Raw genomic sequence first — 14,395 nt, 5'->3', positions numbered from 1 at the left:
CCCGATCCTGTTAGTCGCCTCTTACAACAAGCATGGGTTGCTGATAACCTATTCTAACCTGGATCTTCACAGGTCCTGAATTTATGTAACCATTATGAATACAAACAATTGGATATAAGTAGATTTCACAAAGAGCGTGATTTTCAAGAGAAGAAAAAAGGATATATTTTTTTATAGTCATTAATATTATTCTATCAATAGACATTGCATTATCAATGAATTGAACAAAGTGACAAAAAATACCAGTTTAATCATAATTGTTAATGAAATCAATTATTCATAAATGACAAACAAACCTAATAAATGTCCATACTGTTGCCAAACTGAAATTGTTTAACAGTTTAAGACAATGCAAATTAACTCTCTTTGTCAGTGCAAATAAATGAAGTTTGCATTTAAACAAGAAATAATACAAAAACCAACGAACATATACTTTTCTCTGAGAAGCTGGTTACATACATAACACCTTCCTGGTAACTATTCCCCTATCAAGACATAGAGATAATCATGCTTGTGTGTTTGGGGATGGTAAATATCCTGTATCATACATCCAAAGGCACACCAAAACACATGACAAGTTCAGTAACAGTGTGGGAGTTGAGTATTTTATCTTCAACAGAAATTTTTTAAATGCAAACACATTTCTCTATTTGAATGCAATATAAATTAAAAACAGCATGATAGTTTCTTTGATTTGAATATGTGATAATACTCCAATAAATGAAAAACAAAACTGTCATGCTTATTTTTAATAAAATTTGAAACAAAATGACCATAGTTGTCCAAACTGTTAGCTTGATTTAAAAAAAAGTTAACATAAGTTTGAAATTCATCTCTTTTCAAAATTGTATTCAGTACTAGGGCTGTTGCGATTCACTCGCGTAATCGAACCGTATCCATTCATGAACTGAATTCGTTATTCGTGGTCACTAGAATCGAATATTCATGAATATGCAGTCATGTGCATTTACATACCCTGACCCTTAAAATATCCATAAGAACATATTATATGCATAGATTTCTTGAGTGACAGTATTTTGGTCACTGGTCATTGTCGCATTTGAGCAGACACTAGTACCTGGATAAGTGAAGTATATTAATATATAATAAATTAATAATTTACAAGCCATGTCAAATAATTTATTTTGTTATTGTTTCACTGAATATCATAAATAATACATCAACTGCTGACTTGTTATTGTATTCGTGAATAAATATTCGTATTCGTAACCCTATATTCATTATACGAATCGCATTCATCTTATAGTGTATTCGTTGCAGCCCTATTCAGTACCTTTTTGAAAATGATAGAATTATGATAAATAAAACAACAACACTAAAACATATCATTAGTGATGGAAAAATTGATCGAATAATCAGGCAAATGATCGATCTTGAAAGTCAAAATGATTATCAATCTGCTGAAGGTATATACGATAAAGAATGTCAAATCAAAATTAAGTTAGTATACTGGTTACAATTTGAACAGTCCACATGAATTCACAGTTATACACAAATAAAAATACCAATAATAACTACAAATTCCTGTGTTAGGTCTCAAATGTGATGATAGCTTATAGACAATGAAGAGGACTTGCTGAAAATGTAAAGATTTTAGTGTGATTACAGCCAAAATAGAGGATTTCAGGCATTGATGTAATGGATGTAAGAGGTTTTGTATTTGTAAGAATTATTTCCAATGATAGCACACCTGTCCAGGAACGCGCCCAGATTACCTCTTCATGAGCATCCTGTTAGACAAAGGAGACTGCCCGAGCATTTTGATGACTACGTTTGATTTTTAATATCCCAGTGTGCCAAAACATTTATGTTGCAGTGTTTTCTTTTGTGTGATGGCGCAGAATAATCCCCAGAGACATGGACAGGATTATTGTATAACAGTCAGCTGTGAGTTCCACATGCCGGAATTTCGCCAGAAGTATAATAATGGCAAATGCTTATTGGCGGGTCAATCCACTAGTGAATTACCTCAAACAGATAGCCACATTCCAACCAATGTTAGTACTATGATGAATTGGTTTACTGTCAAACGTGAGAAAGACTTGGTATTGGAAGAATGTGCACTGTTTGCGCCGGGGGGTTGGTGGACACAAATATATGAAGTTTCAGCTTCATTAGTCCAGTGGGTTTCTAAGCAGAAGATGTTTACAGTGCTGGGAAATGCATTTTGAAATAATTTAGGAGCATGGTCAAAATGCAAAGATCCACTGACATGTTGCAAAATACGGACTAGCCCCACTACTAACTACACAAGTACTAATTTCATGACATTTTGATAGAAAATGTTTGAAAAACGGCCACAAATAGCATTTTCAATATGGCTGAAGTGGTGGCCATATTGCAAATTGAATTGGAACCTCTTGAAACAAATTGAGATGTCATTATTGGTGGGAACAAGTATGGGAAATTTCAGTCAGGTGACCTTAAAATTAGCTGATGAATACAGAGAAATATAAATCAACCATTGTGTGTCTCCATTACACCAAAACATTCATATTTCACTCTTGTTGACATCCATGTGAGTGCTATGGAATCAATGCACTCCAGCACATGGGGTAACATTCTATATATCCATTCACCAACATTGACAAACAATTAACATCATACTATTTTATTTGCGTAATCATAAACCTTTCAAAATTCTTACAGTTGATCACAGAATAGGCTCATTCATATCAGTATTGTATCAGTATTATGTCTTACTTGCTGTCAGTAAAACTATTTTCTAAAAGATACATTAATCTGGTACAGATACTTGCACACTTCATTCCATATTGGTTCTAATTGCTTAACAAAGAAAGCACACAATACCTAGTATACATTTAACAAAATAACAACTATACATACCTTGACAAAATCGCAACATGACTCCGTATTGAAATCTTCAAATACAAGAGTGACCAATGTCTCTCCTGCATCAATGGTGTAGACACAGTGCAGGTTGTTGTCATAATTGCCAGGGTAGTTAGGTGAGGAGATGGAGCCCAACGAGCCTGTGTAACGCCCACCGCATACTGAAGTAGATACAATAAGGTGTGTGTACATGGCTTGTTTATAATGCATCTTCTTATCTTATTTCTTAGAGAAATTTGTGAACTTAAAAACAAATGACTGTAGTGTGTGAATGAGCATAAATTAAAAAGTTGGTAAAATAACATAACATAATCACTTTTTAATGTGGAAAGATATTTCTCTACCAATTCAAGCAGAATTAAGAGTAAAGTAAAGAGTAAAGTATACGAGGTTGCTGAAAGATATAAACCTGTAACTGATGCAGAAAGCTTTTGTCCTTATATCACTAAATAAAGTGTATTGAGGATGAATTGCATGTCCTGCCTATGAGTGACAGATAAACTGCTCTCAGCAATTCCTACTTGGACAGACATCTTGTATCAAGTTCTGTTCAATGAAGTAAGGATATATGGATGAACAACTTCTTTATTACAATAGGAGCTACGTTTAGGTGTAGGTTCTAACACTGTTATCCAGTAAGTGATGCGACACATCACAGCAGACCCAGTGTTCGAAATAGCTGCCTGACGGCTATCCAATAGCTGGTAACCTTTCTGTAGGGATAGGTGAAATTCATTCCTACCTGCCAGACTCACTTACCTGCTATCTCTGTGATTATGAAGCTTTAAATCTGGGAAAAATTATTATCTACTGAGCATGTATTTACAAATGCCGATATACACTACTGCCTAAAAGTTCATTACCCTAACAAGCGTTGAGAACGTGTGTAACACGGATGTGACACGGGTTGCACAGGGGTTGAGCACCCGTTGCACACGCGTGTGCAATGGGTGTGCAGCACGTGTGCAACCCGTTGAGCACACGTGAGTCACTCTTTGCACACGCGTGTGCCACGCGTGTAACACGGGACTGGGTTTCAGTTGAAGTTGGAAAATATATCAAATGGATAAAGAGATAAATCAAAACAGTGAGATGTGAATCTTGAGTTAATGAGCGGCCATTGACCTGTGTTCAATGCAAATGCAAATATAACGTTTTTCGTTCGCCAAATTTTATGCTTTAGATAGTACAATTATGATAGAACAGTCATCACTGCTTATGTCTTATTATTTCATGTAGGAATATGTCCCATTTTCCCACACCCCACTTTCTGTTTGGTATTTTGTAGAATTATTAAGAGAAAGTTTTGTGTGGGACTTAACATTTATCACTAATTCTAAGAGGATATTGGAAATGAATATGAACAGCCATTTTGTCTCACTGTTGATAGAATTTTAGATCTTCACAATCACCGGGTGTGACCATGTAGACAGAATCTCGTTAGGGTTTGTGATTTTTACATTTGCCCAATGACCATGGTGAGTATTGTTGGGGATACCAAAGGTGACAGTTTACTATTAGAGGAAATTGGTTGTGAGTACTTATTTGGATAGGATATCTTTAGGATTTTAATACTTTCTTTCTCTGTGGGTAATCCTTTCACTTTGATGGAAGGAAGTCACTCAACCAGGTCATGACAATGGTTGTGCGCAAGGCTCGGAATCGCGAAAAGTTCACTGGAGGTGTTGTTGGAGGCTGGACATGCAGCATACAGCATTTCCAGTGTAGGCTGGCACCTCGTCTTTGTTTCACTCGGTATGTAAAACCTTGACCATTCACAGGTGCATTTGTCTATTTACAATGAAGTTGTTTAGCGTTACCAGTATTTCTATACTATCTCATTGATTACTTGTTAATTTGTCACTGCAAGTGCCTTAATTATTTAAATTTCAGTGAACTGACTTTAGACAGGTCGTCGATATATAACAATCGCTATGGTCCTGTTAAGACGATTGACAGTTAGAACGTTGGAGTAAATGACCCTATATTGTAGGGTCAATCGCTTTTGACATGTTTAAACTCACTTTAAGGCAAGTCAAAGCTGGCCGCCCTGATTACGTTCTTATGTTTGACAGCAACTATGCCCATGGATTTCAGAGAAAGATATGATCTTTACCTTGATGTTATTACAATAAGCGAAAATATCTTCAAAGTCCACAGTTTGTTTAATAGTACAAAAATAAGAGTGTTAAAAATCAACATTTTCTTTTATTGAACACAATATTTGAACTGTATTGCTGTAAATAATCTAGCCTGCTGCCTATGTAACTTAAACGTATTTATGTATGATCTTCATATGCCTCGTAGTATGACCTCTATTATCCCTGCTGAGGGCTATCATAATGTTCAATTTCAGTCTGGCACTCCAAGCGTGAATAAGCAGTATACATGTGTTGATAAACCACACTGACGCATATACATTTTTTTAGATATGAAACATTCTTGAGGGGTGGGGGGTGGGTGTGTCTCAGCCCCTCCATTTGTACAATTTTGAATCCTCACCACCGGAGAATGCTTCAAACCAAATATGGTTGATATCTATTTTTTAGTTCCAGAGAAGAAGTCGTTTAAAGCAATATAGCCATATTACCCGTATTTGACCCCGTCCCTCAGACCCTTGGGGGGTCAGCCCAACCATTTGTACAATTTTGAATCCCCACCACCTAGGGATGCTCCCAACCAAATATGGTTGATATCTATTTCTTAGTTCCAGAGAAGAAGTCGTTTAAAGCAATATAGCCATATTACCTGTATTTGGCCCCGTCCCTCAGACCCTTGGGGGGGTCAGCCCCACCATTTGTACAATTTTGAATCCCCACCACCTAGGGATGCTCCCAACCAAATATGGTTGATATCTATTTCTTAGTTCCAGAGAAGAAGTAGTTTAAAGCAATATAGCCAAATTACCTCTATTTGGCCCCGCCCCTCACCCCCTTTGGGGTCAGCCCCACCATTTGTACAATTTTGAATCCCCACTACCTAGGGATGCTTCCAGTCAAATTTAATATCCAATTAGTGGTTCGGAAGAAGAAGTCGTTAGAATAAATTGTTGACGTACGGACAAAGGACAGACAGACGACGGACACCACGGTATGGCCTTCGGACCCAGTGAGCTAACAATAAGGATGGCGGCGCTTAGATTTGGAGGGGAAGCCTGCTCAACCTACAACCAAAAATTCCAACACAGAATGTCAAGAGACCCCTCACACTGCTTGTACAACATTGACGGGGAGCTTCAGCTGAAGTACATGGTCAGCAGCCAGTATAACAACCAGTCAGGCGGTCGGGGCACAATGACACAGGGGGACATCGCCAGTAAGGTATGCTGGGACTTTAAGAAGTTTGGTTGTAGCAGGCACAACTGTAAGTACTCTCACAAATGTGGAAAGTGAAACAGAAATTCTCACAGCTCCTGGACCTGCTTTCGACGGAATGGGGTCGAACAGACCCCAAACAAGGCCAACCAAACTATCCCTGACAGCAAACCACTCGCCAGGAAAGGTAAATTCGATGGCCCATACCCGTAGATCTCAATGTAATGGCACCCTGGTTACACCAATATGCTAAGGTCAATTATAGAGATGCAGATTACTTGTAGGTAGGTTTTAGTTTTGGTTTCAAACTTGAGTTTCAGGGTAGCCACACGAGCCGCCTTGCACGAAACTTGCGATCAGCGATTCACCAAGACACGGCAGGCTACGTACGTCAAACAAAAGCTACAAAAGGAAGTGGACCTTGGCAGGATGGCGGGGCCCTTCAAGGACATCCCCCTGGACAACCTCCAAGTATCCCCAATAGGTCTGGTGCCAAAGAAGCAGCCAGGCTACGTTGAACACTCAGGTAAGCACACAGACGAATTCCAACTAATTCACCATTTATCCTTACCCAAGATCAAATCTTTAAATGACTTTATAGACGCAGAAGCCAACTCCGTGGTGTATGCCAGATTGGATGAAGCTATTCACATGGTTCAAAAACTAACTCGGAAAGGGGGCATTACTATCAAAATTTGACATTAAGTCAGCCTTTAGAATTATACCAGTCCACCCATCCAATTTCGATCTTGTTGGCATAAGACATGAAGGTGAGTTCTATTTCGATAAATGCTTACCATTTGGCTGCTCCATATCTTGTGCCATATTTGAAACATTTAGTACCTTCTTGCAATGGTTCATGCAATCCCACTTCCCAATGCGCCAGATTATGCACTACCTGGACAGTTCTTAGACAACCTTAACAGATGTGTACATACAATGGAACAGTTTGGGGTCCCTATTGCCCACAACAAGACTGTCTGCCCCACTACACAACTGACAATCTTAGTCAAAGATCAAGGAGGTGACAGCGGAAATCCAAGACATCCTGTCGACTGATAACATAAAGGTCACAAAAAGGGCCCTTCAGTTCCTCATAGGCAAGCTTAACTTTATGTGCAGAGCTATACCAATGGCAAGGGCATTCAGCCGTAGGCTTATTGATCTGCTCAGCAAAAGTAAACAACCATTTTACCACATTAAGATTACCAACTGGGTCAAGGAAGACTTACAAATGTGGTTAACATTTCTCACCAGTTGTAATGGCATTTCAGTGTTTCAGGATCAACTGTGGGTAGACAGCCATTTGCTTCAGCTGTTTACAGATGCAGCCGCTGGGGCTGGCTTTGGGGCCTACCTGCAGGGAAATGGTTTAGTGGCAGATGGCCAAACCAGTGGGTGACGGGTGGAACTACATGCGACTTGCCACTACTGGAGCTATTCCCCATCTCACTGGCAATCCAATTTGGGGGCAAGCAACTAGCAAACGAAAAGGTCCTCTTCTTCTGCGACAACCAAGCCGTCGTCGCAATCATCAACGAACAGTCTATCAAAGACCCAAGAGTGATGATCCTACTCCGCTACCTAATCCTGCAGTGCCTCCAGTATAATATTCTGTTTAAGGCAGAGAATGTCTGTACCGAAGCTAACACTATTGCCACTATTTCCCTCATCTCAAAAACATTATCAGCTGATCAACGCAATCATGTAACACCGGAAATACCAAATCTGAACTGAAGTATGCAAGTTAATCCTATTACTATAATATCTGGTTATAAAAAGGTGTTCATTGTTTATCTGGACTAATGTTTGCAATATAGTTATTAATTTTATTCATAATTTCATTCAATAATTATTATAATGTTTACAATAATTTCTGCAAAATTGTATGCGAAGTGATCGTTAGATCGTACAACTCACCATTATTTACAGCAACCACGGTCAGATTACTGCTATTGATGCCTTGAAACGAACTTCAGTTGCAAGAGAATGGATACACATATCATAAATGTCATACTTTGACTCGTTAAAAGTCATATTTGAGGCAGTTTGGCTTTTAAATGTCAACATAAGTTTTCGCAATCGAAATACATGTAGCGTGGGACGTCCCTACGGTGACTGGTCAGATTGTTCCATACGTAAACATATCCTGTATACCACCTGTACAAAAGGTCCTCTCCTTCTGCGACAACCAAGCCGTCATCGCAATCATCAACAAACAGTCCACCAAAGCCCCAAGAGTGATGATCCTACTCCGCTACCTAATCCTGCAGTGCCTCCAGTATAAAATTCTGTTTAAGGCAAAGAATGGTGACTGGTCAGATTGTTCCATACGTAAACATATCCTGCATACCACCTGTACCAAAGTGCTACGCTTATGGTTCTTATAATTTTAAATATATACAGTGAAAGCTGCAACTAAAATAACAAACACGATAATGGGAATATTATTCCTGATAAAATAATAATTTCAGATACAATTTCTTTCGACCATTGCATCAAAATTCTTTGAAGTTGTATCATTGAGTACTTTTTGACTGAATCACTAGTAGATAGGGAGGAAATGTGTGCACAGCTGATTGCTATATCCGGCTTAGTTTACGAGAAAATACACACGGTCATCTTAATCTCTGCATATTTATAAAACAATGCCTGGGAGAGCAGGAAATACAATTTAAATGGTAAATCATCATGTCTAGTGATTTTTTATATCAAATTTCATCAAATTGACCAAGTTTGTTATATCTGTTTATTCGCCTGAATTCGCTGAAGGGATACCTTGTGTGTTTTTAGTGCATATTTATACCCGATAAATCATTTTTTACACTATGAATCATTAACAACTTCTATTCTAATCTTTTTTTAAACTCTGAAACGTGCAATGTAGATGGTGGTAGGTAGGCAGAGCATGTATACTGTTTTGTTGGTCATCTACTACCTACAACTCCACCTCAGCTAAACCGCTGATTGTCTATAATGCTTATCAATTATTTGGACCACGAAGGTAGCGTTGTAGCGAGGGATCACTGTAGTACCTGCACACCCTCGGTCATTTAATCCACTCTTATCTCGTTCTTATTATAGGCACGGGCATCCACTGTTTGGTGGCCTTTGCCTCTCCTTTAGCATAGACTATTAAAAAAGAGTCCTATTGAGCCTTCAGAAGAAAAAGCCACTTGGGCTGCTTTATATCATAGAAGAAAATGATTTTATGTGAAATTAATACACACAAAAGGTCCCGTCTCTGGAAAAAAAACTTCAGTCTTTATAAGTATCTCTTACATAACCTAACTTCAGCACATGCACCAAGTAAAATATCATGGATCAAGGGATGTAACTCTGTAAAGAAATAATTCACGCACCAATTTCCAAACTCAGTCTTGACAAGTATGTCTTAGATAAGCATGCAAACTTTCATTCATGTAACTTCAGTAGTTTCTGCAATATGCACCAAGTTGAAAAGCACGGAGCAAGGCCCTTAAGTCTGTAAAATAATGAACTTACAACACCAATTTTCGAACTAATTTCAGATCATGACCAGTAACATCTGTGTGTAAAATTTCATTCCTCGGACTTAAAGACTTTTTGAGAAAATGTGTCTACTTTGAGAAGATAAGGGACTGACAGATGGACGGTCTGACGGACAAACTCCGTTGCTATATCCCCTGCCACGAAATAATAAATAAAGTGTGGTCTGCCGACTGTCCTAAATGAGGTCAACGTTGGCACTTTTATTCGTGGACTTTCCAAAACAACTGAATAAAATCTGTACAGTGTAGTCATTTAGCTGCTGAAATGTTTCTTCAGGACATTTGTTCTAAACAGACCTTGCACATTCGACATGAGCGACATATTTTTTCCAAATGTTTAAATATATGGATAAGTGATATCTGAAAATGATGACAGCAGTTATGGAAACCAGAATAAAACAACAGTTGTGTGAAACGACCAGACTTGTAAATAAATGAATCAGGGAGGTCGGATTTACCTGTAGACTGAAGGCAATGATTATCATGGATGGGGTGTGACCATCAAAGTGGATTCCACAGGTTCATACATCTTCAACCAACTTGACTGAACCATGGAAATTATTTCAGACATCTTAATAATTAATCTTCAAATTGCTGATGGCTGAGGTCATTAGGAAATATTCACAATTTTTATCAACTTTTGAAAGGGCATTCTTCTACACATCATGAACAAATTTTTAAAAATCTATGGGTCAATTTAGATGAGAATAAGTCAATGTCCTTGACATTGAACCGAACTGAAAATCGCTAACAAACAGCAAATAGGTAAAATGCTTTCTGTGACCTAGAAAATAAGATCACTAATATCAACTGTGTTCTACAAACATCCCTAAGACACCATCATGAGGTTCTGGAGATTTCCTGCTTGACAAGCAGTAAATTGGACAAATACTTCCCATGAACTTTAAACAAAAGTCAACAACATCACAATCAACAGGGGTCTGCAAACACCTCTAACATACCTTGGCACTGCCACTGAACAATATTCATCCAGAGGTTCAGAAGATAATTTGCTAACAACAACTATGGGACATACAGACAGAGCCCAATACTATGTCCCCACTTCAAGTAAAAGTATGTCGGCCAGTGACGAAAAGAATAAGGTTTTTCATAAGAACTACTAATACACTAGCACCAACTGAAAGCTACTATAGTGACAGGGTGATTTTTGGCAGTAATCACTTGCACAAAGATTAAGGAAGTTGTTGGTTTTTTTTATCATAACACAAAATACACAAGTATTTGTATCTAAACTTTTCCAAGATGGCTTGTTTGTACCAATGCAGAAGCAGTAAGACTTCAAAGGTATCAACGTCAGTAAACAGAAACTAAAGCTTTTACAAACTATAATTACAGTGAAGTGTATTTCTTACTCTTACTTCAATGCCAATGCTACAAGTGAAGGGAGGTAACTCACTGTTATCAAGAGCATTTTAAACATCATTATCCCCAATAATATCGTCAAACTAGTAAAAGTACTTTGCTATGGCTTATCCAGCATGTAACATACACAAAATAGTGGATTGGGTAGTAATGACGGGTTAGGGGTCATCAGCTTCAGATGACATGGGTCATTGCTCGTGTGATTAACACCCGGTGTGCCTGATTCAGATTCGTTTTGTTACAGGCCACCATACTAAAGGTGTAATGTAACTGACATCAATACAATGAAGGAGGAGAGGAGACAGCTGAACAGAAAGGTTCACTGTGGTTTTGGGATCCCGAGTCAGAAAAGAAGTAGAGGTAACGTTCATCAGAAAAACCATCAGGCTCTTCAACCATCATATAGGTATGTGTTGTATTTATATCAGGCAACAACAAGAACTAATCTGAGGACCACGTATACATATTTATGATTAATTCTATCATAAATAAAAAGAGGCTGGAGCAAACCATCGGACTTGTGATTTTCAAGAGAGCTACATCATCCCTAGAACCAAGGAGTAGTTGATAGGTAGAAGTGACCATAGGTAGAAGGGTAAAGTACCCGGAACCTAAGGTTACATATTTTACCCAAAAGCTCAATTTAGTAAACTACATTTTAAGTAAATATTAAAAACCCTTTTTCCAAAATACCCTGGTTACACAAGTGTTAAGGATGCAAAAATGTACCTCTCTTTATAGTACATTACTATAACTGAACATATGAGCATTCACTTACCATTGGCATTATGAAGTTTTCCAACGAGAATGCAACACACAACAGAGAGATACAGTATCCAGCTATTTGTATGGTTCATCTTGGTGTGAGTCATCGTACTGTCCACATGTACTCACAACACACCCTTGACACCTGCATATTCAGTCATCCAGTAAGACTAAATCATCCCCAACTGAGATGTCACTTTATATGAGAGTTGGCTGTGGAGTGTTTCATAATGCATGTGTTTGATACTTCCTGGTTTTCATAAATAGTGGGCCTGCCCCAGTGAATATCATAACTATTTTTTATAGAAAATGATGCCTTCTAGCCCTGTCCACCATAGATTATACACCAGATAATGTCCAGTTACTTATGAATGTATTGAATTACTTATGCTGCTGTCCTTGATTGCACATAACAAGAGAGGGAAGAACCCTATCTTGCCCATCTCTTGTAAATATGTTGTGTATAACATGTTTATTTGTTTCTTTGATTGTTGTTTAACGCTGCACTCAGCAATATTCCAGCTATATGATGGCAGTCTGTATATAATCCAGTCTGGACCAGTCAAGCCTGTGATTGAAATCATGAGCATCGATCCACGCAATTGGGATACAATGACATGCATCAACAAATACAGCGAGCCTGACCACCTGATACTGTTAGTCGCCTCTTACGACAAGCATAGTCGCCTTTTACGGCAAGCATGGGTTGCTGAAGACCTCCTCTAACCCGAATCTTCACGGGTCGTGTATAACATGTAAAAGGTTCCATTATTATGGCAGCATCAAATAAAATTGTTTGTTTGTTGTTTAATGCTGCATTCATCAATATGACTGTGACCTGTAAATATGAATCCAGTGGTTGGATGTGAAGTGCTGCCAATTTCCAGCATATGACAAAAGATGCTCTCCCACGTAACTGGAGTCGGCATTATGTTGAAAGTCAGTAGACGTACATTGGAGTCTATAGTTATAGTCAGGTTGAAAGGATCGGAAACGATGGGATGGTTGGGAATGAGCTTGCGATTTCCCTGACCTACTGGTGTGGAACTTTTTCGGTTATTCCCTCGTTGTGTATAGTCAGGCTGATGTGAGGACTCTGATGTATACTGAGATATGTCCCTTCCGTGACTGGATTGAAAAGAATCCTTCCCCAAGGGGGCAAACTTACATGCAGGCTTCCTGAGCCGGTTCTCTTTGACACTTGCACGGAAAGGATGGTTCGTGGGCCTTTACTGCCAAGTTTATCATGGATACTTGAAACCGTTCTGTTGTATCCTGACAGACTTCATCAATGATCTCCCGGAGCTTGTCATTAAAAACCTTGGGTGCCATGATGGGTTCTGACATAACCATCCTCTTAGTATGATCCGAGACAGCACAAGATCACATCTGTGACAGTAGCTGTTGCCTCTGGATCCATCTTGGCTGGTTGATGTGTCCTTCTGCATGTCCAACTTGATCCATCCTGATGGATTGCAGTGTGCTTCCCTTGATACTCTCGTATGATTCCGGTTGTGGTGGAATGACACTCAGAAGAGTATCATAAACATGCCTGGACAGAGCTGGGGCATGACAGCCAGTGTATTCTGGCATCTGTTGTAACTTCTGTTCTTCTGTCTTAGGTTGCCTAGCTCTGGCAGGACATAAGATTGTAGAGATGTTCCAATAATTCCGAAAGGGTAGAAGTCCGTTGACATTGGTCCCTCAATAAGCAGCTGGTGTTGCTGCTGGTAAGCGCTGTATCCCGTCTGGTGGTTGTTGCTGAAACCGTAGGATTCTAAGAAGATCCAGCAAGGTGACCTTGATGGCCCCGCAAGGGATGATGCTCTGTAATTAGTAAAGTGTGTGCTGGCAATCTGGCCCATGCAGTGGTCGGCTTGGTTCTGTAATGGTTGGCAAAGAGACTGGACTCTCCGTGGATAGTTGTACATGAGTCTGACTGCCCGTATGGGTAAATCTTCTGGGCTTCTACCCCCGATGACTAGCTTGTGTTGTGTTGTTGTGTGCTCCATCTGACCGTGCAGTCCGAGTTGATGATGAAGTTGATGGGCTAGTCTCATGTGTCTGTCCCACATGAGGCCTCTTGGCCAGGGGATTCTTCTTAGTCTGATCATCTTGACATCACTTCAGTCATTCCCCCTTGTGAATAGCGCTAATTCCATTGCCAACCTGCTTGTTAAAAAGTTGCTCCAGCAAACTTCATGAGATGACAGGGGCCAGTTCACCCAGAGCAGGAGTCTGAGGCGTCCTGACTTTAGGAGACAACTGGCTGGGATGAAAGGAGAAGGTATGAAGATGTTCCCTGCCTTCTTAGCCACCTCTTACTTCTGGCCTTCCTAGTGGAGTCCGACAACTTGCTGAAGGCCAATAGGGAGAGGGTGGTGCACTGCTCACATATCGTCTCTGGAGAGCAAAAGACATATCTACACTTCCAGCAGGAAGGATGAGGATCTCCCATGATCATATAATGACCACACAACTTGCACGAAGAGGGAGAGATAAAGGAAGCCATGACAGGTCACACTCACA

At 39.3% G+C, this 14,395-nt stretch overlaps 2 protein-coding genes across 2 annotated transcripts in view; both read right to left on the bottom strand.

Annotated features, from left to right (window-relative positions):
• LOC124127866 (blastula protease 10-like) overlaps nt 1-2,964 on the bottom strand; it is a 44,944-nt gene extending 41,980 nt beyond the window's left edge. The window contains exon 1 of the mRNA XM_048398134.1: nt 2,869-2,964. The gene's annotated coding sequence lies outside the window, so the exon portion shown is untranslated. The remainder of the gene's footprint in view (nt 1-2,868) is intronic.
• The window catches only part of LOC124120816 (deleted in malignant brain tumors 1 protein-like), a 66,950-nt gene continuing 54,607 nt past the window's right edge, over nt 2,053-14,395 (bottom strand). Inside the window, exon 5 of the mRNA XM_048398642.1 lies at nt 2,053-3,035. Coding sequence (XP_048254599.1) covers nt 2,987-3,035 — 49 coding nt within the window. The 3' untranslated portion in view covers nt 2,053-2,986. The remainder of the gene's footprint in view (nt 3,036-14,395) is intronic.

Source organism: Haliotis rufescens, unplaced genomic scaffold (assembly GCF_023055435.1).
Source record: "Haliotis rufescens isolate VD_foot unplaced genomic scaffold, xgHalRufe1.0.p SCAF_18, whole genome shotgun sequence".
NCBI lineage: Eukaryota > Metazoa > Mollusca > Gastropoda > Lepetellida > Haliotidae > Haliotis > Haliotis rufescens.
The sequence above is the reverse complement of the archived record's forward strand: the minus strand, read 5'-3'. Positions and strand labels throughout refer to the sequence as shown.